The 25,499-nt window shown below is 32.3% G+C and overlaps 1 protein-coding gene across 5 annotated transcripts; it reads right to left on the reverse strand.

Moving 5' to 3' along the window:
• Nucleotides 1–1,970: 1,970 nt before the first annotated feature.
• On the reverse strand, nucleotides 1,971–25,496 carry LOC140056045 (b(0,+)-type amino acid transporter 1-like). Of its 5 annotated transcripts, none has more exons than XM_072101267.1 (13): nucleotides 25,380–25,496; nucleotides 23,094–23,165; nucleotides 15,317–15,601; nucleotides 13,015–13,260; nucleotides 12,257–12,382; nucleotides 10,995–11,100; nucleotides 10,515–10,559; nucleotides 10,031–10,154; nucleotides 5,582–5,685; nucleotides 4,634–4,730; nucleotides 4,027–4,176; nucleotides 3,375–3,543; nucleotides 1,971–3,056 (listed from the first exon to the last, which is right to left on the reverse strand). In XM_072101267.1, exons 3-13 carry the CDS (start codon nucleotides 15,573–15,575, stop codon nucleotides 2,968–2,970), a joined length of 1,515 nt encoding a protein of 504 aa, XP_071957368.1. In that variant the 5' UTR covers nucleotides 15,576–15,601; nucleotides 23,094–23,165; nucleotides 25,380–25,496; the 3' UTR covers nucleotides 1,971–2,967. The 5 variants fall into 5 exon arrangements, with proteins under 5 accessions (XP_071957368.1, XP_071957373.1, XP_071957372.1 ...); XM_072101272.1 differs by lacking the exon at nucleotides 5,582–5,685 and adding an exon at nucleotides 7,373–7,476; XM_072101271.1 differs by lacking the exons at nucleotides 23,094–23,165; nucleotides 25,380–25,496 and adding exons at nucleotides 17,553–17,621; nucleotides 18,721–18,802.
• Between the last annotated feature and the right edge of the window lie 3 nt (nucleotides 25,497–25,499).

Here is a 25,499-nt window from a genome sequence, read left to right on the forward strand (position 1 = left end):
GATGTCTTCTGAATATTCTAGTCCCAAATGAGGAGGTGTTCTACTGTACAATCCTCCTCCCTCTGGTAGGCATTACATAGAAGGAAAACAAGATTAACTAGATTTGAACTCGTCACTACGGACGAGTTAGGTTATCCGCAGCGCAAAAGCCACGTGCACGTCATACGTTAGAATATTGCGTGCAGAAAAACGATTATGCCACTGAAAAAAAATGTTAGTGCGCCCTCTATTTTGTGTCACGTCTGAGTATATACGGTATACACTATATACTGTATACGTACTACATACAGTGCAGAATAGTTGAAAATAAGTGACCAAAGTTATTGACGCTTTTGCAAATGATGACGTCATAACAATTTTAAAAATGGTGAATCAATCGAAAGATAATTGATTGACCTAGACAATATATAAAAATGGGGGAAAATGGAATACGGATAATTGGAGATGCGCTCTATTAAATGTGATGAGCTATATACGAAAGAGACAAAAATCCTATATTTGATATTCGTGTGGCCATACGATGACGTCACAATGTCCGGTTAGCCAAATCGATGCATGATTCGATATCTCCAACTCATCTACATTCAGAATATGTAATTTAAAAAAAGTTCACCACGTAGTTTAGAATCTATGACGTTTTAAAAAAAGGCATAATTTTGACAAATTTTTGAACTTTTTCATCAAAAATGCGCGTAAATTGTTTAATTCTACGTGCTCGTATGACGTGATTTTAAGTTGAAATTGTTTGAAAGTTGGTTAATTTACTAAAAAAGACAGGAAAAACAAAAATCAAGCAAAAAAATGATGTTTTTGCGCTACGTGCGCACGCGCGCGTAAAAAAATTGCGCACGCGTGGGAATTTTTGAAATGCTCAAAATGACATGAAACGCGTAGAAAGTTGATTAGAAATTGATTTTTCGCATTTTGAAATTTTAAACGCGCGTGCGCGCGTAACTTTTTGTGAAACATGCAATTTTTAATCCATAGAAAGTTTGCGCATTTTATGACTTAAATTTTCACCAAGTTTCAATACAAAAAAACTTTTAGTTTTTATTCTATGATCAATCATTGAAATTCATAAAATTGCGCGTAACTTACGCTGCGCAACTCGGATGCGACTGAAAACCTTATTACGACATCTTCAGATAGAGGTCAATCTTCTGATAAAGTTATACAATGTTATGTTAAGAAGATTTAGAGATACACTAGCAACAAAATTCGTGGAAAGAAAGAAGAAAATAGAAAAAAAAGAAAAAAAAAAAAAAAGATCCTGACAATAACAAGGGGTTATCCGCCAAGTGCGGATAACCAATAAAGACATAAGCAATCCTCCTCCCTCTGGTAGGCATTACATAGAAGGAAAACAAGATTAATAAAGACATAAGAAGTCAGTTTCATTTTCAGTTGCATATTGTTCATTTATATTCAATTTGTTCTCATCATTATTTATCTATGGTTTACAACATTCAGTCAATTCATTATATTATGTAATTCACAGCAAATATACACAACTCGTGACAATAATATATGATATGGGATAGTATGACCTGGGATAATACGACCTGGGATAGTATGACCTGGGATAGTATGACCTGGGACAATATGACCTGGGATAGTATGACCTAGGATAATATGACCTGGGATAGTATAACCTGGGATAGTATAACCTGGGATAATATGACCTGGGACAATATGACCTGGGACAATATGACCTGGAATAGTATGACCTGGGACAATATGACTTGGGACAATATGACTTGGGACAATATGACCTGGGACAATATGACCTGGGATAGTATGACCTGGGATAATATGACCTGGGACAATATGACTTGGGACAATATGACCTTTGATAATATGACCTGGGACAATATGACCTGGGACGATAACGTTCAATCATTAGCTGCATGAAAACATGCGTCTGAAAGTTGTCATTATGATCAGTATTTAAACGTGTTTGTTAAAAAAAGTTTGCTTTCTTCATGATTTCATTCACAATATCTGTATTACAAAAACATGACAATTGCAAAAACAAAACCTAATGTACTGCCTCAGCCCCCATGGTGTATAATGCCAATCCGCATATCACTTGATTTTATTGTTCATTTCAGTTCATTTCTATTTCAAAGAATATTTAAAATACCTTATAACATTTTACCTTTACTTAAAATTGTATAATAGATTTAAAAATTACAGTACTTAAATATTTTAAGTACTTTAGTTTTAGCAGATTGTCTAAGTTACTTTAAGGTGATGTCTGTTAAAAAACCAAAAATAAAAATTTCTAGTTATTTCAGTCATAATTAAAATTTCATACAAAAGTTTGGGTTAAAAAAATATAAAAATTAAAACACTTGTATACCATTCTGGTATTTAATATAATTATTTTTAATTTGAGATTTCTGTATTGAAATGTTTAATATATTTAATTATCACAGTTTGCTTAACTTATAGCAAAAAAAATCATTTCATGAGAACAAACAAGCCACAACAAAACCACAAAAAAAAAATGCATAATTAAAAAAAATTTACATTAAAATATTTTGTACAATTTCAAACTTAAAAAAGACTGTGCATATTTGTGTTTATGTATTTTGAATCTATAAGTGACTTTTGACTTTAAGCTTATTGACTAACGATTCTTTAAAATACTATTTTTGAAATAGTGACATTAAAATATTTACTCATTATATAACAATTAAAACACCAAATACTTTTAACCTAAAGGCTACTCTAAAATGCGTCGCTTCCAGCCAATCAAAACAACACGTCCTCGTCATGACCTCTGACATGGTACTCTCCGTTAACATAGAAAATTGATTCATAAAATCTGTTGACAGCCTTATACACCTGTAAGCAACGCGGAAATGAGTGGCATTTAGCCAGTCCAGAGCGCAAGAGCTCAACGAATCATGCAAATTACCAAATGCTAGCGGCAGAATAAAAACGGATGTGAGGTACGTCATGTTACATTTTGCCATCTTCGCCAATTTCTGGGACTTCATATGCAGACGGTGCGACTTCAAATAAGAGTTGAAAAAAGTGAGTAACTTTTCCTGCAATTAGAAAAGCAAGTAAGAATTAAAAGAGAACTGTTTAGTAACAATGCATTCAATGTATTTATATGATCTAGCTACTAAACCATCACAAAATCTTCCTCCAAAGAAATTGCCTTAAGCTCTGTTTACACTATTAAACTAATTTGACAAAAAAAGTGTGATGTGCCCAAATATAATAGTGATATGATGTCCATATATGGGCACATCACATGTTTTTGTCACATAGTTTTAACTGTAATAATTAATAAATCAACCAGTTGATGGTACTAAACTCAGAACCATCCAAAAGTTAACATTTTCTTTTTCTATACTCACCCATAAACTTTGGATGGTAACGAAAATGCACAAAGGGAAAATAAAATATAAGTCCTGCGATGATGAACAGAAAAGCGTAAAGGTACGCCATCGCTGGCTCATCGATGATTGGAGCAATGATCAAGTATACGGAACATATCAAGATGACGATAGGGATAAACAGCGGAACCTGCAAGCAAAGCAACCCAAGTGAAGTTACATACTGCTGTACAATAATGTTATTACAATGCTTTTCTATAAATGGCACTTGTCCAAGTATAACGCTCTGTCTTCACTATAAAACTAGAGTGACTAAAAAAGTGTGATGTGCCTAAATATGGTAGTGATATACCCAAATATGGTATTGATATGACATCGTCATGTCCATGGGCACATCACTTTTTTTTTGGTCACATAAAGTTTGATAGTGTAGACAGAGCTTACAGTGTTTTAAAGGTAAAGTATTTATTCTGGTCCTCAAGCTAGAAACTGAGTAAATTCAAATTTAAGCCCTCCTGGGACTCACGGCAACCAGCAGTGCAGCACCTACCAGATCAGCACACAGGGAGACAATCCCCTTCTCTTAATACTTTCTACAATACTTAATTACACTATTTACCTGTGGCGTAGTATACAGAAAATAATGCAAGCTTTATAAGGCACTTCAACTTACTTTGATAGGACGATAAATGTCAGGTTCTCTATATCGTAGAACTAGCAGAGCAGACACGGTTCCTCCGTAGAATAACCAAGCTGAGAAACTGAAGTAGTTGACAAGCGACTCAAAGTCCCCTGGAATCAACATGATGATGGCTACCAAAGACTGTTGGCAGCAACAATTGAGAAAGCAGTTTAAAATCACATTATAAATGATCCGTATTATTAATATTATTAATATATAAAATATCAGGAACAAAATAAAAATTCTAAACCGCCCGGTGATGTACTGAATTTATTCAATTAATTTGAAATGATAAAGATGAGTAAATCCGTGAGAATGCGAAAAAGTCGCCCCAACCAAGATTCGAAACCCGGAACCTTCTGCTTGATGTGCATATGTTATAACCATGAGACCACTGGGGCTTTCATGGTATTGTTCAAACTTGATTGGATAGCGACTCTTTTAACATTCTCAGCGTGGTACAGTGGAACAGCATTAGCACGTTCATTGTACGCACGCGCACCAGAGATCAAATTGACATGCCCTTATCTTTTCAGTATTATTACTATTAATATATATTTTGTATGCCTATACTGATACAATTGCGCTCTAATCTTACCGTAAATACGAGAGCAGGGAAAGGTGTGTATCGTTTGACATGTACCATGGAGATGACCTCAACCATGTGACCTTCACGTGCTGCTACGTATGCCAATCTATAGCAACCAATTAGAAACATTGTTAATATTGAACATAAAGGGTCTCTCACCCAGGATCTCATTTTGTAAAAACATCTTAGGTGAGTTTTTGATTTTCAGGAGAAATATTTTTACAATGCCAGTAAAGAGATAAAAGAAGAACAAATGTGAATGTAAAAGGTGAAGATTGTGAACAAATTAAAAATTAGTAATAAATTTGTCAGAATAAATATGTGAAATATACTGTATATAAAGAAAACGAAATATATACATATATAGTTATCATATAATTATTACATCAAGTTAAAAAAAAACACAACATAAGAGCAAAAAAAGTGAAAATGTGTTACTTGTATTAACAAACAGCACAGTGATGTGATAATGTTAGTTTTGTTTGAATCAAGGAAAAAAAAAAGTTCTACACAAAAGAAGTATGAATGTCTCCCTCTTGTGACCAGTTAGTGCAACAAACTTTTTTAAGGTCTGTCTACACTATCAAACTATTTTGACAAAACAAATGATGTGCCCAAATATAGTAGTGTTATGCTTAAATATGGTAGTGATATAGTAGATAGTGTAGACAAGGCTTTATACATGTTTTAAATGACTTCGTTTCTACAGTAAATTTTAAACTACTATTAATATAAATTTTAAAGAATATTGTTAGCTTGCTTCTGTCAAAAGAAAGAAAGAGTAAAGATAATAATTATAATAATTAATAAATAAATGTTGAAACTAGAATATTCAGAAATCTAAAAATAGATCATGACAAAAGCTATAGAATACACAAAAAGTATGTTAAAATTTACAACTATATCTATCACAGGTCAAGGGTCAACCACAAATGACGGAATGCAGTTTTTGTTTACCTTCCTGATGTGAACAACGAACCATTTGTTGCACCAAAAGTGGAACAACAAACAAAAAATGGGATGATCCAAGCCATAGGGCCCAGCGTGCGGTCCGCAAACGTCTGTGGGTGATATGATGTATGTAAACGTATAAATGGTAGCGTTATTTTCATTCACATATAGCAGTATAACAAACTATTATGAAACATGCAAATAAGGTTCATTTGTCCTCATGCTAATGTCACACCAATTTTGGTTCTAATACTCACCAGCTAACATACATGTAATTGTGCATTTCACTGAAATTTTTTCCACAAAAAGTAAGATTTATGAAATTTAAAATAATTTAAAATTGAATGGCGCCACCAACTGTGTTGCTTGGTTTGGTAAACTTTCTGAAATTTCCCCAAAATTCTACAAATTTGAATGTTTTTTTAAAGTTGGCAGGTCAGGTATTATATATACCAATTTTGGTGAGACATTAGTGAATAAAGTTGCCTAAATTAGTTCAGCTCTCAGCGAACACAAAAATGAAAGAGCTGTTGCATTTTCCTTGTAACTAAAAATGCTAACTTAAAATTGCTAAATGTTATGGTACAGTACAAACATAAATCGCAATAAGTTTAAATGGAAAAAAAAAGCTGAAAAAAATAATAAAAATAACTGAAAACAAAATATACAAAATGTAAATGTCATTACTGCAGCTACTGAGGTACTGAAAGGATGGTTTCCACAATCCTGAAATATGCGTATGTAAACGTAAAACTGAATATCAATGATTTCAAAATAATGATAATTATATGTTCAAAGCACTAAATGTTTTATTATATTAATGTATTTCTGTTGCTATGGTAAACAGCATGGTTGCTAAGAGACACAAGTAAACTATAAACGTGATGCGATATATTCTCATTGATGTATTGGTAATATAGATCTTTTTCAGAAATGAATTGAACCCAGTTGGTATGTACTGTAGGATGGGGGACTTACTGATGTGCCACACTCCAACTGAATGTGCAAACACAAACCGTGCATTAAGCAGTGAACTATGTATGCTATGAAGATAAAATAGCATGTATGTTAGTATGAAAGGCAAGGTGAAGAAAATAATGAAAGAACAAAAGAAATGCTTTTAAGCAAAATGACAAAGCCTACACTTTCTACTGGATGGTGGTAAGTTATTTAAATTATTATAATCACTTCATAGAATGAGGTCGTTTATTCACCTCAATACAGATGGGAATTGGACCTATCCCCTATGACCTATACCTCCCTATCAAACTAGTTTGACACAAAAAATGTGATGTGCCCAAATATGGTAGTGATATGACATCATCATGTTTATATAATGGTCACATCACATTTTGTTGTCACATAAAGTTTGAGAGTGTAGACTTCATTAGGCCTGGATTCAGAAGAAGTAAACTTCAAAGCAAGGAGCAACAAAGTGATTTGATCAATCACAAGCGATAGATTATTTGAAGCATTATGGTTGACACTAAAATTATTAGGATTTTAAAACAGTCGAAGATGTCAACCAATTACAGTGGGACTTAAGGTCAATGTTCATGAGAAAAACCAATGTCCCAACCTGCGTAAACGCAATTATTTATGACTTACTTTATCTATCATGGGACAGATGATCTTTTATTTATTTATTACCATATTTAATGAGGGTGGCCTATACAGTTCCAGTGAAGGAATTAATAATTAAAGGCCCTTGATAAAACATACAAACATATAAAATATTAAAACCACCAAAGATTGTGTAGGCATTGTCTTTTGTTAATATGCAGTGAATTATTATACCTTCCAGATGTAAATAGAGAACCATTACAGGCACCAAAGGTAGAACAGCATACAAATATTGGCATTATCCAGGCCATTGGCCCTAGCGTACGTTGACTGAACGTCTACAAATAGCGCATAGATAATAATAAAGCAGTGAAGATGTATTGTCTTTATGTTGATAAGTTGTTGTTAAGTCATAATAAAGTTTGGCCAACTTGTTTATGGCTATTGAGGATTGAAAAGAGTGGCAAGTCCCAAGACAGTTGGCCATTTTGTAGAAGTGGTCAAGTCCATCCTTAAGACAGTTGACCATTCTGTAGAATGGTCAAGTACCAGCATTAAGACAGTTGGCCATTTTGTAGAAAGTGGTCAAGCCCTAAGCCATCCTGTAGTAAGCAGACACATTGGTCAAGTCCCATCCTTTGTGAATTAAAAATAACAATTGTTTATAAATTATCGGCTCTTATTAGGATCAAAGAAATCAAATGAAACAATTAAATCTTATTCTTAATTTATATTTATAATATTTTTGAATGATTAATAGATAATTTTAAAATAAAGACAATACATCTTTTAAATTAGAAAAGAACATGAAGTGTATACTACAAGCAGCATTCTAATAAAATTGTTAAAAACCTGACAATCTATCATTTAAAGAAATCTATTTATAGAAAACTTGGTAACATTGATTTCACAGCTGCTGGATAAACCGGACACTACATAATTATCCAAATTTCTATTCATAACATTTTTTTAACATCTTCAACAAACTCGTATGCATTCTTCATATGTTGGAAAATCATTTTTTTATGTACAGAATTTCAACATCTATTTTTGTAGAAACAAGGCCGACTTCACACTTTTACAGGAAATCAAGTAAGGCGGTAAGTCCACAACGACCTTCACAACTAAGTTTTTGACATTAAAAGTTTTTAATGATAAAGCATAAATCTATGTACGTGCTATTTAAAATTAAATTCAATACCATGATAATTACTTCACATACATGCAATATAACTTTATATGTATAAGGAAAACATGCAGTATTTAAGTATGTAAATAGGACATTAAGTATATCAGATTTGTCCTGTATGTGCTATATGTTCTCTATGGGTTTTTTATAGTCACAATTTGGATAAGATTTTACTAAAATGCTTATAGTCTGTCTGAGTTGTGGTGCGCTTAAATCCTTTATCTTTTATATCGAATTGAGTATCATTACAATTTTTTCTATCATGGTTGTACTCTAATTACTGTATTTGGATTGTAAAGGCTTTGCTAAACGGGCATGGAAAAAGAGACGGGAAAGCAACCATTGAAATGATGAAAACTTATACGCACGTCGCTAATCATATACTGTAATCGTAAATGTCTATCGTATACTTCGCCAAAAAAAAAAAAAAAAAAAATATGGACACCACGATTATGTATATTTAAAATGTAAAGTACAGTACAAGTGTTTATGTGTAGAAAATCAGTCATGCATATAAAAAAAACAATTGACAGGTAATTGATACAATTGAAGAAGGATGAAAGGAAATCAATTTAAATTAATACACCACAAAATAAGTCAAATTATTATTTTAAATGGTAAGATAAGCTGGTGCTTTACTAAAATGTTATTACCTCTGCCAGAATGGTGACGGTTATGTGGTTGATTGCATGTTTTTGTTTCTATATTTGAATAGCAGGATTACTCAAAAAGTAATTGCCCAATTCTCATAAGATTATTTCATAGCTGTATGGCAACACATCATTTTCATATGCATAGACAGAGGTTTGCACTCTCTGAGTGCCCTTCTAGTTTATACTTGGCTAGTGCTGGCCCATTAGACCAGTACCTCGAGAGATGGCCTAATTAACTTAATTAATTTGACAAAAAAGTGTGATGCGCCCAAATATGGTAGTGATATAACCAAATATGGTAGTGCCATGTCCATATATGGGCACATCACAATTTGTTGTCACATAAAGTTTGATAGTGTAGCTTAACAGTGACCTGAAAGACTGCTATTGGCAGACACCCAGCAGTCATCCATTCATAGAGAAAGTCTACATAAGGTCCACAAGACCAACTGATTTGGTATAGTGACTTTCAACATGTTTTTCTATTGGGTAATTTTTTATATTAACAAGCTGTCATTGGTAACCTAAAAACGGTGTATATAAATGCAGTCATGCATTTACAAAAACATGTCCTATATGTAATTATTCCAATCGGAACCAAGACTAATAGGAAATTAAAGAAAATGAATAAAGTAAAAATAACGGTCAATAAATTGCAAAAACATTAATAAATAATTCAAACCATATTTGGACTTCTACTTTGACAAATCACATATGATTGAATTTAGTGATGTGTTTAAATTTAATTTATTTTAAAAAAAAGATTTGAATTATATTATGATGATACGACGATATTGCTACTATAGGGTTAAAAGATAAGTGTTATTGGATCTTTAAAAATTCATTTGTGATAAATATTAATACTATACGTATAAAATTAATAAAATATGAAATTAATGATCAGTAAATGTAATAAAAATATTATTTAAATTAATTATTAGTCATATAACTAACAATAAAGACTTTCACAAAAATTATAAAAAAATAGAATATTAAATATATTAAACAAAATACTATAAATAATATAGTATTAATAAAAATATTACGTACCACAGCGACTGCTCCAGAGGCCAAGAGCTCATCAGGTGACATCACTGTGAAGTACGATATATTGACCAATAGGTATAGAATGGTCACTAACGGTATACCAATCATGATGGCCCGAGGAAGATTTCTAAAAAAAAAGAGGAGTTTCATAGGAAAACCAAAACATGAATCAATGTTAAACAATAACATCTCACAGGTATATATTCCTTAGAATATTGATCGTGGGTTCGAAGCCAATGCTTGTCGCATTGCTTGCATCCGTAGGCCAGTGTACAAATGGGTACCTTGTAATTTTGCGCTGATTACTAGCTGCATTATGGGAGTATGTTTTCATACTGGTTTGACAAAAAAATGAACGTGGTATTAAATGTACAGCGCTTGGAAGTTCACAGCTTAGGCGCTTTATAAATCCAGGATATTATTATTAGGGTATTGCTATGCACTAATAGCAGTGCAATGCTATCGTGCATGAAATTAGTAAACTTACGTATGAGGTTTAATAAGCTCTTCAGTGATGTAGTTCAGTTGATTCCTATACAAAATTACAACAAAATTGTTAAATTATTTATTATTACTTAATAACTTTAAAACACACAGGATTTTGAATAGGGCATAAGCACACTTGATCAATCATATTTAGAGAAGTTTAAGGAGAAAGGGATGGGGAAGAAGATAGCCATACAATATCACATTGAGTGAGGTTTAGGGGGAGTGGGGAAGATTGTAATACAATACATTATACCAAACGTCAACATTTAGGTGTTTGACCTAAATAAGTGAACAACTGAATTTGTTAAGGACCAACTTCTTCTAATACAATTAGCAATTTGAATATGGAGTAGATATGGCTTTAGCAAGGGTAAACATCTAGTTTGTTCATATCCAAGTGAACTGTTTGAATTTGTTAGATTAGGAGATACTATTTACTTAGTTTACTATTATCAGTCTTAATCAATTTATGATTTACCAGCCATCATATGCCCAAAGTCCTTGATAAAACGCCACACCGTAGGCAAACAGATCTGTTGCAGAGCCATCGAATGACACTGACAATTTTAAGTACTGTGTATTTCCTGAAATAAAAAAAAAATTAATTGTAATACTGTAATTTATTTATTTAAAAACAGGATAAAACCATATGAGATATAGATGTAGCACCTGTTTTACATATGGTCCTGTTTTTAGCAAATAAAATGTGAAAAACATGCATAAAAACTGTTTAAAACTTGCTAAAAATAGTAACAATAGACAAAAAAATATAATTTATTAAATAACAATGATAAGTATACTGAAGTGTATTGAACTTGATGATCTGCTAGTTAACTTAGTGATTTGCTAGTTAACTTAGTGATCTGCTAGTTAACTTTGTGATCTGCTAGTTAACTTAGTGATCTGCTAGTTAACTTGATGATCTGCTAGTTAACTTAGTGATTTGCTAGTTAACTTAGTGATCTGCTAGTTAACTTTGTGATCTGCTAGTTAACTTAGTGATCTGCTAGTTAACTTAGTGATCTGCTAGTTAACTTAGTGATCTGCTAGTTAACTTTGTGATCTGCTAGTTAACTTAGTGATCTGCTAGTTAACTTAGTGATCTGCTAGTTAACTTAGTGATCTGCTAGTTAACTTAGTGATCTACTAGTTAACTTAGTGATCTGCTAGTTAATAAAATAAGGTTAGTTACAAAATAAGTTACCAAAGGCTACAATCAGTATTCCTAGGTTTTGCAAAAGTTTATCAATTATTTAATCATTTTCAATTATATCCGTATTCCGTTTAAAAAACAAAATTGTTCTACCCTTTTCTTTACCCTGGACATATGCCATACATTTCAAATTAAATTCTATAATCGGTATTGTATTCACAATCTTTATAAATAGTAAAGCAAGCAGAAACCACAATATCAATAAATGGTTCAATTCCAGGGACCTTTTTAATTGTCAAACTTCTGTCATGGAAGGTAACATATTATATTTTGTCACCAAGAACCAGACATTTCCGTTGTTCAACTCCTTGGGGACAAATATTGTAATCAAATCTGGCTACTAATAAGCTAACTTTTTGGGAGTGTGATATAAAGTGGAGCACAACAATAATAATAATCCATAACAGTTTAGGCTTATATCGAACATTATATGTAAATATCTTTCCATTGGTGGACTGACAGAAGTTACTTTCTTATAAGATATAAAGTAAAATGAAATTATAAAAAATAAAAAAAAACAAATTTACCTTGACATATTTTAACAAATCCTACCAAGATGATGATAACTAATGCCAATAGCTTGGCAGCCGTAAAGAAGTTTTGAACAGATGTTGCCCATTTCACACTGGCGCAGTTCACAAACACTATCATTACTGAAAATAAAGAAGTAAAGTTTATGGTTAGAATATTATAAGTTTGAATTGTCGATTAAACATCATAGCTAACTGTTAATGTCAATGCACTGCATTAGCATTTAGCTAAGTCACATGTTCATTAGGTTCAATCTCTCTAATCATTATTAACATTTCAATCATCTTTTTTCCTTCTGTTTCTCCTAACTTTTCATGCAGTTATCTTTATCATTAGGTCATTTATGTGGCCCAAGACTGACCAACAATTTTATCAATATCTTAGTTCTGATTTTTTTTTGGTCATTTAAATCAACTAAAGTAAAATTTCCTCCAGGTAGACTTTGATTTTTTAATTGAAGTATGTGCGCAACATAACAATTTATTGTATGGCCTCATCACAATCTTCAATGTAAAAATCATCATCTTTAGCTGAATTTAACATTCTTACCATGATTGTCATCATAGTCATAATTCAATTCAATTCTGGTTTATTAAGAATCTAAGTGGCATTGCAGAAAAATATGAATTGCGCCAAAATTAACATTATAATATAAAAAGTATAACAAAATATAAAATCAAATTCAAATTCCATAATAAAATAATGTTTTTATTTTTGAAAAATGCAATGTGGTGAAAAAATGATGCATACTTACGTATACAGAGGGCGGCAAACAACTTAACCGCCAAAGTTGGGGGTTCACAATCGTCAGGAAAAAATGGGTCGGCAATGTACGCGCCGAAGCTGAGAGCGATGGCAGCGACGGATGAAGGTTTCAATACCATGATTGATGTCCATGAAAACAAGTAAGCAGGGATCGGTCCAAGTGTCTCGTATAGGTATACATACTCGCCACCCGACTTTGTTATGATAGTGCCCAGTTCGGCGTAACATAACGCACCTAATTATAAATGGATGAATGGTATGAAAATGAAATATATGAGTATAAAATGTTGCTGAAATTGTTGATTTTACTCAATCTCTACAGTGAAAAATAATGGTTAATGGTTTTAAATTTGTAAGCACACAAAAGTGATTCACAGTCAACTTTAAAAAATCTACACCACCTTCGTTCCCATCCACAATTATTGCAATTTGACAAGTCAGGTTTTTTAACCGACAATTTCTAAAAGTAGACGCTGGCTCCTTTGCCAAAAATCTAGGTTAGAGTATTTTGAAGAATTCACTGTTTAAAACCAACTGAAGACAATGAAAGAATGTGTTGGCTGACACATTGATAGTTTGATAGTGAGTATGTGGAAAATGGTATTTAACATGGGTAAGATGCAGTATAAGATGATACTACCACATAAACCCTTTAACTCACTGATACAAACAGACCCCATTAGTTTAATACAGAGAGCTGGTGGTGGACATTCATCAGAGAAGAAAGGCTGCGCCACGTAACTAGCAAAGGACAGACTGATGATGGCGACAGACGAGGGTTTAAGGATGAGCATTGACACCCATCCGAATAAGAAAGCCCACACATCGTGGAATGTGTATCTAAGGTATGTGTATTCGCCGCCTGACTTGGGGATCATTGTTCCAAGTTCTGCGTAACAGAGTGCTCCTAATGTTAGAGAAAAAGAGTAAATATCTAAAGCCTCTCTACATAGCAAGGAAAAAAATTATTTTTAATTATACAGTAATATTATATATTGGAAGTGTGTATTGTATTGTAGGTGAAAATATAAAAAAAATTAAAATTAATAATTAAACATTACACTGTTACATTACATGATGATGTGTTGTTCTCCAAAACATGAAAACTAATAAAATGATTACATTTATACAAATGTTTACATTTAACAAGTAATCCAGCATCTCCCAGCCAACCAGCTTCCGGTTGAATGATTTTTCTTTTAGATTAAAATTTTATGAGGTAAATATTTGTTTGCCGATTCATTTTTTGCTGTCAAAGTGAATCTATATGTGACAAAACCTTTTCCTGTTCCTACCTTCAGATAAATCTAATTTGTTTGCAACATATACAATACTTTAACTGAATGGACACACTTTTCTACTTTAGGCATCTCAGAAGATCATGCCGCATCAGAACTGGTATATACCAGTTTTGATTATAGCCATTTCCACCATTATTTCCCCCAGTAAATTAATGTTGTCATAAAATCAAATGATTGATTATGTTTTTTTTTCTTCTAAATATAAAATGCATAAAGTATTAAATTCTTAAGCCTGTCAGTCTTATATTATTATCGATATATTACAAATCGATTGAAAATAATTATTGCCCTAAAAAACGGAAATTCTTCGTATAAAATGATTTATACTAGACATTGTAGTGAGCCGAAATATCGAGGAAACAATAAAATTCTGTGTGAAGATGTTATAATACAGTTTTGTATAGAAACAAAACAACTGATCTAATTATGAATTTCTACCTACACACTATACACCTGGTGGTAGTGAATTAGGCCTACACCATGCTGCCATTAATGATAGCTGTCTGTGACATTCCAATCACGTAGTCTAGCTATGTTTTGCTATGCTATTTGTAACTTGTTCAATTTCATTTAATTAAAAATGTATTGTCCTCCAAAAACATAAAAAATGAAGATTAATTAAATCAGACTTTGAATTATTTTTGTAGTTTTAATAAAGTTAATCACTTCCATAGGAAAAATGTTTTCACTTATAAAATGACAAAATAAATGGTAAAATTCAACGAAAAATCCATTGGATTGCCAGCCAATTTGACTATTTTTTGCTTTAAATTACAGTTGTTTCAGGTAAATACAGTTTTTTTCGATCCAATTTTTGGTCAAAATGGATAACTATTAAGTAACATTAAAATGGCATATTTCAAGGGGAAAATACATCTTTAATTTACAGCTTCAGTCTTTAAATAAAACTAAAAAGACAGAGAACCTAAGAGGTACATGCTGAATTAAATGTCATACATGGAAATGATGTTTTTATAATGCATAGCTTACCAAACATTGATATTATACCACATAACAACCAGATGATCAAACTCATTCCAACACTCTCCGTCTGTCTTAGTACGCCCTTTGGTGAAACAAAGATCCCAGACCCGATCATGGTACCGACGATGAGAGCAATACCGCTCACAAGGCTTACTTGACGTTTAAGTCCGACCTTTTCACCGGGGTCATCTTCTAATGCCAATTTACTCTTGTCTATTCCATTTTCTTCTTTGTGCGGAACTTCTCGTTCTCGTAATTCCGCCATTCATAAACAAAACCGTCCTAACAATTCTGAGGAAAACAAACGTATAATTTACATGTGTACCGACAACTAAGCTCACTTTAGTGTTTAATTCGCCATGGAAACCTTTAAACCTAAACAGACTCATTGTAAGGATACAATAATCAACACCTATTAATCATTAATTAATAACATTATATTAGTTGTCCAGCAGTCAGCAACTCCTGTACAGTTCTTCAACTCATACTATTATACCAATAATTTACGCTGATAATTTTATAGTTATATATGGTATACTGTAGGTTATTATCAATGTTTTTCAAAGTTTTATATTTTATACACATAAAGCCTATTTTCCACTAGGCGAATTTGTTCGCGCGAATCGAAAGCGTCATGCTATGCGCATGCGTATTCAAGTTTCTGTCTGTCATACTCCCTTCTTCGACGAATTCTAGTTCCTTTGATTTTTCGCTTCAGCGAAATTTACTAGTTCGAATTGTTTCTACTTTTTGCGAAACGAAATATTGCGCAACCAATCGGAGCTCAGGAAATGAACTATGACGCTTTCATGAGCACTCATGCGAATCGAAATGCTCAGCAACCACGCGAGGAACATGAACGTCGCAGCTATTCGCTCATGTAGTGGAAAAAGAGTAGGCGATTTTTTTTATCTTCGAAACGTTGGATTCGCGCGAACAAATTTGCCTAGTGGAAAATCGGCTTAATAGAAACTTCGCACCCGGCACTACCCGTCAATAACATTGATAGCAGTAGTGAATAATCATGATCATATAAGTGATTTGATGATACACAGTAAACCAAGTGTAACCTTATCTAAAGTTAATCAACTATTAAATGAATATTAATCATTACTGGGTTTTATGAGAATAGTCAGTAAAGTGTGGATTACATATGTTAAGTATGCCAATCTGGAGCTAAACAATTAAAAGTACTAAGTGCGAGATATATTCATAGTATGAATGAATTTTATACTTATATGAATATATTAATAGATAATTAAGAAAAAAGAGGATTTAACATATGGGTCTGTAAAGAAATCTATGAGGCTTTGAATTCATAATAGCATCCCTGAATGAATTTTATACTGGGTATAGGAATACATTAATAAATAAATTAAGAAACAAGGAAACAGTGTATGATTTAACATGTTACGGACATAGTTGCGTGGGTCTAAAAACAAATGTAAAAGGCTTTGAATCTGTGCAATTCCTCGTCTCTGTTTAAAGCTCCTTCTACACTATCAATCTTTATGTGAAAAAAAAATTAATATGCCCATATGGACATGATGATGTCATATCTACCATATTTAGGCATATCAATACCGTATTTGGGCACACACTATTTTTGTCAAACTAGTTTTAGTGTAGACAGAGCTTAAACACAGACGAGGAATTTTAAATTTCATGTTTTTTATATTTTTTTCAAATAATGGAGATACTGTACAAACATGCCTTCATGATATTGAACAATAATACTTTTGTTGTAACACCAATAGGACAACATGTACCCCAAACAAGAACCACACACTGTACTAAAAACTACCTGTTATTCAACATGAAACATAAAAGTTGAAAAGTAATATACCACCACGAGAAGAACATCTCTTTGTAAGTAAGCTGAAACCAGTTTATAAATGGATATTATCATTAGCATATTGTTGTAAACGCAATAGCCTGGAGCAAACATCACATGTGAATCACAAAAAATATAACCACGAAAAAGAACAACATGTTTTGTGGCAACCAACCTGAATAGTTACAAATAACAAGTTGGTGTACTGACCTTAAAATGAAGTAGCACGAAAGTAGCAATTCCTCGCAATCTAGTGTGCGGCGGTAGGAGAATAAAAAACTGACTACTAACTTTACAAGTAAATTTAAATTATCAGAACATAGGTCTGTATAAGTCAATATTTGCACAGGTCAGTGATGTCAAACAATACAAACAGTTTTATGAAAAAGATACCAAAAGAAAGTTTACCATTACAAAGACTTGAAAAGTAACTGACCAATCAAAACGTCTGCCTCTAATCCTGAGACACTTGAGCGCCTGTAAGAGCCATTGAACACAACAATGATTGTTCCACTGTTTCCCTGCTACCATTGTAAAAAGACTTGTTATGTCTAGGTCTCTTTAAAAATTCTTTAAGCCTGGTAGCAATGTTTGCATACGGTTCTTAAGTTTATATAAGAGAGAATTGAATGTGAACCAAAAAACTACAGGGTTGGAGAAGCTTGTTATAATGCCATAAGTGTTTTAGCTTTAGTGCAGGGCCTCGATTCATCCTAAATTTTGTTAAATTGCATACTTTTTCTAAACACTTTAAAGGCAACTGTAAACACTCAACCTTTTGAATAAATACAACATGTTATGTTATTTTAAACTCTTGATATTTTTAGTGATTTTGTGGTAACATTTTTGTAAAAACTACAAATACACAATTTTGATTTTAAAATGTATTAAGGAGTCACGTCAAAATGATTCTACTGCCTTTACTGCAGTATTACATTCTCATTAAACCTGTTTACAATTATTATTATTCAATTTAATTATTAATTATTGCTTAGTCATATGTTTTTGCAGTAAAAAAATGTAATTACTGCAGTAATCACCATGTCTGAACTGGTAACTACCCAGTGGGCACAGAACATAATTTCAACGTTGAATCAACGTTGAAATATAGTTGATTGATATTATTTGTAGTTAGTGTCCATATTATCATTTTATTAGTCAATTCCAGGTCAATAAATAGATTATTTCTATTGAAACTCAAAATTAGAATGGGTTGTACCCTACTTTAAAGTGCAAAGGTTGATAGATAGCACCGGAGTAACTAAATTTTGACAACTGCAACATCCACAAAATAAAAAATATACAAGCATGGAGTAAAGAATAATTATAATAATATTTCTTTATTCCATGCTGAAAGTAACAATATTAAGTTGAGACCAATTAGAAAAAAATTATTTTTAAAAATCAACATTTGTCACAAAGATAAAACCTTTTGTAGGAATTGAACCAAAGACCGTACAATTACAAGCAAACAATTAAAAACCAGGCTACAGTGCCATTTTAATTACACAATTACCATTGAATTAAAAAATATCTATATGAAAATATGAAGTTGAACACAATCTGTCACACTTACTTTTATATTAATGCTTCCTATAATATTCCCTGGATAGTAATAATTTGGCAGATAGATAGCTACAATACAACCAAACCTGTCAATACAGCAGCACTGCTAATACACATGCAAAAAATGCTAACTATGTACAGTCTAGTACTGAATGAACGCTATCTACGGACGGACGAGGGCAGCAAACAAAACTTGACTCTAAAGTGCAAAGGTGAATAGTAGTGCTCAGTTTGAAAAGTAAATTATTTTATCAATCAATCAATCAATCAATCAAGAGTTTATTTATTTCAATCGTTAAAAACTGAATTATAACAAACAATCGTTACAATTTATAAAAATAGCAAAAATTGGATAAATAATTTAACATGAATATTAACATCACTATCAATTATATACAACAAACATAAAACATTTACTTTTACATACAGAAATTGAAATGGGAAAAAAAATTCCCAAATGTAAAGTGACACCATCTCCTCACCTACATTTGTACATTAATAATATAATGGTGAACTACCGTATTGATTATGCGATTATTAGGGACAGCAGCCTGATTTAATATTAGATCTCCTAGGCTTCTAATAATAGTCTGTGAAGACGACTCCCTAGGCAGAATAGCAATGACGTCTTCATTAGCCTCCATCCTTCTTTGATTTCTTGTCCATGCCAAATACACCCCAGGCTACAGGGACTTAATCTAAAGCCTTAAAACTCAACTAATCGAACTATACTCAATGGTTCTATCTCTTACCTATCAAGATATAACTGTTGAATTCAGGTCTAGTTGAAATAATCAACAGAAGCGAGAAAAAGGGCGATTATTGACCAGTACTAAAATGACAGCGTGATAATTACCAATAAATGACTTAATGAGCAGTGAGTGAATTAAGAGTCATTAAACACATTGTTAAATGTTATTGCTGAATGTAAGCCATTTAACATTTAAAACAACATTGATTTATGTTTAAAATGATATTGATTTGTGATTCTTTCTGAAAGTCCTTAAAGTGGCATACAGTATTTTATTTACTTTGAAAAATAAAAGCACTTAACCAAATGTTTCTTGGGTAAGCTTAAGCCAAATGTTTCTTGGGTAAGCTTAAGCCAAATGTTTCTTGGGTAAGCTTAAACCAAATGTTTCTTGGGTAAGCTTAAACCAAATGTTTCTTGGGTAAGCTTAAACCAAATGTTTCTTGGGTAAGCTTAAACCAAATGTTTCTTGGGTAAGCTTAAACCAAATGTTTCTTGGGTAAGCTTAAACCAAATGTTTCTTGGGTAAGCTTAAACAAAATGTTTCTTGGGTAAAGCTTAAACCAAATGTTTCTTGGGTAAGCTTAAACCAAATGTTTCTTGGGTAAGCTTAAACCAAATGTTTCTTGGGTAAGCTTAAGCTCTGTCTACACTATCAAACTTTATGTGACAACAAATTGTGATATGCCCATATATGGATGATGTCATATCACTACCATATTTGGGCATACCACTACAGTGCCATTATTATTATTTTTTGTCAAACTACGGTAGTTTGATTGTAGACAGAGCTTTAGTTAGATGGAGTAAAAAAACAAATAATTGCTGGCAAAAAGAGGCTTTGGGTGTACTGTACATTGAAAAACAACTTTTAAAAAGTGTTCATAAAATTTAGACCACCTATCTATCTATCTATCTAGAGAGTGTACAAAATAACTACACAGTATCAATGGCTATGAATAGGCCAGGATATATCAAATCAAGTGTCACCTGGTTAGAAGCCTTGCTGTGCATTGGTATCTATCACTGACGTATTCATTTATGAGTACAGCATCATCAAACATTCAAATGGTATTGTGTTGAAATGCCTACCACATTATTAACTGTGTTCATTATCATTTTTCTTTCAGTTTTTTTTATAGATACTTGGATACCACAGTATGTATAGACTGTAGTTGTAATGATTTTTTTTCACAAGAAAAAAGTATTATGGTGTGTTTTTAATGCTAAAATTAAGTCCTCAAGAAAAGTCTGCTTTGGGAGAATGCTGGTTTTGGTTTTCAGAGAGTTCGTCCGGTATTAGGATAGCTGACTGTACAAGATTGGTACAACATTGTTTATTGGTATGACTGTTACATATTATGGATCCTGTCGACTTAGCAGGGGATTAAATGGGGACTCAAATAGGAGTACACTTTACAGCAAGGGGTAGAATAGGGACCCTCAGGGATACATTTTTAAGGAACCTATCCACTTTGCAGGCAATATAATTGAGACCATAATAGGGTACACTGCCTCCCCTGTCTACTTTGCAGGGGGTAAAATAGGGACTATTAGGGATACACTGCCTCCCTGTTTAAAGTACTTTGCAGGGGGTAAAATAGGGACTATTAGGGATACACTGCCTCCCTGTTTAAAGTACTTTGCAGGGGGGAGAATGGGGATTCCTTTATATGTACACCCACCATGGTATTGCTTTAACTTGTTTCATAACCTTCATTTTATAGTCATCCATGACGGCAATCCGCAACTCATTGATCGATAACATCAGCAGGATATTAGAATCAGAGCATGGTATAAATTAACGACCAATTCCAAACTCGCATCAAAAGAGCAATTTAGTGAACCATGAGTAAATATCCCAATTACAATTCCCTTGCTATCCTCATTGTCTTCAAATGTGGGAATATCGACAGTTTAGTAAGATTTCACTATACCATCATAAGTTGTATTGATCAGGCAGGTTAGTTGTTTAAAGATGAATGGATCCTATATACTACGCTGTCATCACAAAATTGACGAGTCGCCATAATCAATAACATCAAAAAGGTGACAATTGGGTTTTAAGTGAAATTGTTTGTGAGATAATACTACAGTATATATATTAATAAATATTTTTTTATAATTAAAAAATGATTACTTTGGTCTCCAAGTGCAGCATGTGACTCAAGGTCAGTATCCAGCTGACCCAATAGTATTTATCATTTGATAAGAAGCCAATATCAGTAACTTTTGGCTACATGCCAAATCATGTGTCTTGTTGATGTCACACTTCCAAAGCAACGTAAATAAAATAGTAAACATTATACGCGATTAACTAATTTATTTGGGGCTGGGCCAAAATAATTGTGTAATTAAGCTTCAAATCAACATAAATAAATAGTAATTAAATTATTTGGTCCTGGGCCAAAATGTGTAATTAGTCTTCAAATCAACATAAATAAATAGTAAACATGATTTCATTTCATCACATACATAATACAAAATTAATATACAGTATAAAGGCAACGTAACTATTAAAACGATATAATACTCTCTCAAAAATAAGAGAGTAATGAAATTAAAGAAAAAAAAAAATAATGTATCGCAAAAAAACACTTAATAATAATCATTTTGCTAATAATATGGTTGCCTTGTATTTTTGGTAAATGTGAAATAAATGATTATAATTAAGTAATTGTTTTTTGATTTTGCAACTAAATATGTACCACTTTGTAATTAAAATTAAAATGTTTGCATCACTGTGTGTTTTTCCAAAACCAAAACATATACTTTCTTTGGTGATAATTAAGTTATTGTTGATATTTCGATACATATATTGTTTTACATTTTCCCAAATGTTCTTTACCAGATCACATTCAAAGAACATATGTAGCAGTGTTTCCTGCTTTTCCTTGCAAAAACTACACATTGGTGAATCGACCTTTGACATCTTAAAGAGCATTGTATTTGTATAAATTATACGATGAATAAATTTAAATTGAACATTTTTTAGCTTAGTGTCATTTGTACAGGCGTGTAAATTTGAGAAAAGGTTTTTCCAATTAAGTTTGTTGTCAAACTCCTTTTCCCATTTGGTAAACATGACATTGCCAGTGCTGAGTAAGTATAAATATTTAAATATAAAGCTAGCATATTATCTATTTTTGTAGAGAATATTGTAATTTATAATATTAATAATGAACGTTTAATATGAAAGTAGATGTTATTAAATCAATAGCACTTTCTTGCAGTAACCACACACCTTAGTGATTAAAGGTTCTAATGAAATCTCTAGGCTTTGAAAAAGCAATACCACACAGACCAGTCGATTATAGATATCATCACAATTTGATTTAAACACGATGAAAGTTTTAAAATAGGGACCATCACAAATTACTCTAATGCAGTAAAGCTCTGTGTATACAATCAAACTAGTTGTGATAAGCCCATATATGGTAGTGACATGCCCAAATATGGTAGTAATATGACATCATCATGTCCATATATGAACACATCACATCTCATTTTTACTCCAATAAATGTATGACTATCTAGTTTTAATGTAAAGTTTATGAGGCAGACACTGCTATAAATATTTGACATGGTCCAAGTTAATGTATCAGTTCAACTGGTTCTTTTTAAATACTCACCATTAATCGGCGACTGAGTTGTCTGCCGTCATCCACGTATTGCGACACACCTAGATTGCTTGTCCTTGTCGCCTGAAAACGAGAAAAAATCAGTCAAACGAAAAGCTAACAAGATTACTAATACTCATCCGAACCCATCACTTGACAACTACAGTTTGATAATCTTTTGAATCTGAGCAAGAAAGCTTTTAATTAGTACAAATGCAGAGCAATTATTTGTTGTTAAAGTTGGCGAAAACAACAATTTGCAATCCACGGTGGTACTTGGAAATTATTTAACCAAATGGGATGTGTCAATTGTAACATATCACAAGATTCACATACAGTATCTATGTAAAACAACGGTGGATGAGTTTATAGGGGAGCATGTGAGTTTATAAGGGAACATGTCATGTCATATACTGCAGTAATATTGCAAGTAAATTTGGTTTATTTTTATACATTTTTATGCATTAATATTTAGCTTTCTTTAGAAAACTATACACAAGGTTTATTGCAGTGACTTCCTCATAAACTTCTACAAACTAAAATGTTATCGCAGTAAATAATGAATTATTGCATTAGATTTAAATGTGATTGTATGTTGCTATGGTAATTTGGTTTTTTTTTGAAAATGTAAAAAAAATAATTTCCTGAATTTTTTTATTAAAAATATGAGACAAAGCGGTAACCTTCACTTGTAGTTTTGAGATTATTTACTTAATAAAGTTGCTCACTTTGGTTGTGGTCGGACATGTTACATATTGGGTTCTAAAAAGAAGTAATAACAAGGTCATTGATAATAGCATGACAAATTACACATCAATATTTCTATTTAGACAGATCAGTCTGATCATGGCTCAAGCCGATTTTTTAAGCGTATTTACATCGAATTAAACACTTAATGGTCAAGGATAAAACATTCAGCATTAAACTCTCAGGTTACAAAGTCTTACTAAAAGCTAATTGATATTAGATGGTCTTAATTTAGCATCTATTAATAAGAACTTATTTAAATAATCAATATTAATCATGACCACTGGACAATAATTTAAGCTTTAAAAGCTCTCGTCTTAATATTAGGAGGGACACGTTCTCCAGGAGAGTTATTCACTTATGGAATGCTCTGCTTGCGGATGTAGTTTCATGTGCTACGGTGAACTTGTTCAAAGCAAAACTTAACGTTGCATGGTCTAACCACCAGCTGAAGTTTTCACCCTATATAGAATATGATTTTATTGCTAAGAGGGGCTTTTTTTAAGCACTGAGTGCTTTGCCTCAATCCCGTAGACGAAAGTGTAGGGGAAACAAGTAAACAATTACTGCAGATCTAAGCGCCCTCACAAGAAGTAGACAAAACGCTACAGCACAAAAAGAAGGCAAAACCTAACCTTGCATAAACATAAAAAGAGTGTTTGTAAAGCACAGCTTATTATTACAACCTCAATGTAAGTCACATGAATGTAAACATTAGCATAGTAACCGTTGTTATGCATGAGCAATACATGGTTACAATATCATAAAAAACATTTAGTCAAGTCAAGTATACCTGCCAACTGTTTCAGTGGCCAATAAGAGAGACAAAATAAATTGAAAATGTATACCACACTGTTTTAATAACTTAATATAGCATGCCCTCTGTGTAATTATTGCAAAATAAAGTGCCCTATGTGTATAGTCTGTTTTAGAAAGAAAATATTCTTTAGATGAATGGAGATTCACACGTACACATACATTTGTATTATCTATTTTTGGAAAGATAGAACATGGATAGAAAGTGAAAATAAAACATTAGTGTGAATGTGCTACTCATACACCGTTGATATATTTTTCTCATTGCGGAGGTACAGATATTCGGGATTGTGTTTAAGCTACAGCAGTTCACCACTGGTGGCACACCGTTTCTATTCAATTATTATTAGAAAATTCTATTTATACTATAGTCTCTATTTTAAAGATTAAAAATAATTTAGTTAAAATAAAATTATCCGTTTATCCTAAATGAAAGCAAAAAAAAACATCTACTTTGACAAAGGAAAGTTGGGTGCGAGTGCTTTGCGGTGTTACTGTGCGAATAGCAAAGGTTTTTCTGGTTGGTTATTCTCTTAATATAGTATTTTATTCTTACATCTGAAATTGAAAAATTTCCCCCATCATCAACTTACCGGTACCCCTCACACTCACTGACTGAGCACACCAATCAGGCCTAGCCAAGCTAGCCAGGGAGGGGGAATCCCTAGACAGGATATTCATTTGTAATTATTGTAATAATTATTAAATTAAAATACAATAAAAATGCCGACCTACATATTTAAAACCTGTAACTCCTGCACGCTTAATACGTTTTTTGTAGAACTTAAATTAAGCGGTTTTCGATCGCATCCTGATGATATAATTTAAAGATCTTTTTAGAGAAAGTACGTCCAA

Source organism: Antedon mediterranea, chromosome 8 (assembly GCF_964355755.1).
Source record: "Antedon mediterranea chromosome 8, ecAntMedi1.1, whole genome shotgun sequence".
NCBI lineage: Eukaryota > Metazoa > Echinodermata > Crinoidea > Comatulida > Antedonidae > Antedon > Antedon mediterranea.

Bases quoted from the DNA above. Each gene is read 5' to 3' on its own strand.
- LOC140056045 (XM_072101267.1), bottom strand. From the start codon at position 15,575: ATGGCGGAATTACGAGAACGAGAAGTTCCGCACAAAGAAGAAAATGGA. The intron at 13,261-15,316 runs GTAAGCTATGCA...ATTTATAATTAG, and splicing joins TGGTATAATATCAATGTTTG to GTGCGTTATGTTACGCCGAA. The intron at 3,057-3,374 runs GTGAGTATAGAA...TTCTAATTGCAG, and splicing joins TTACCATCCAAAGTTTATGG to GAAAAGTTACTCACTTTTTT.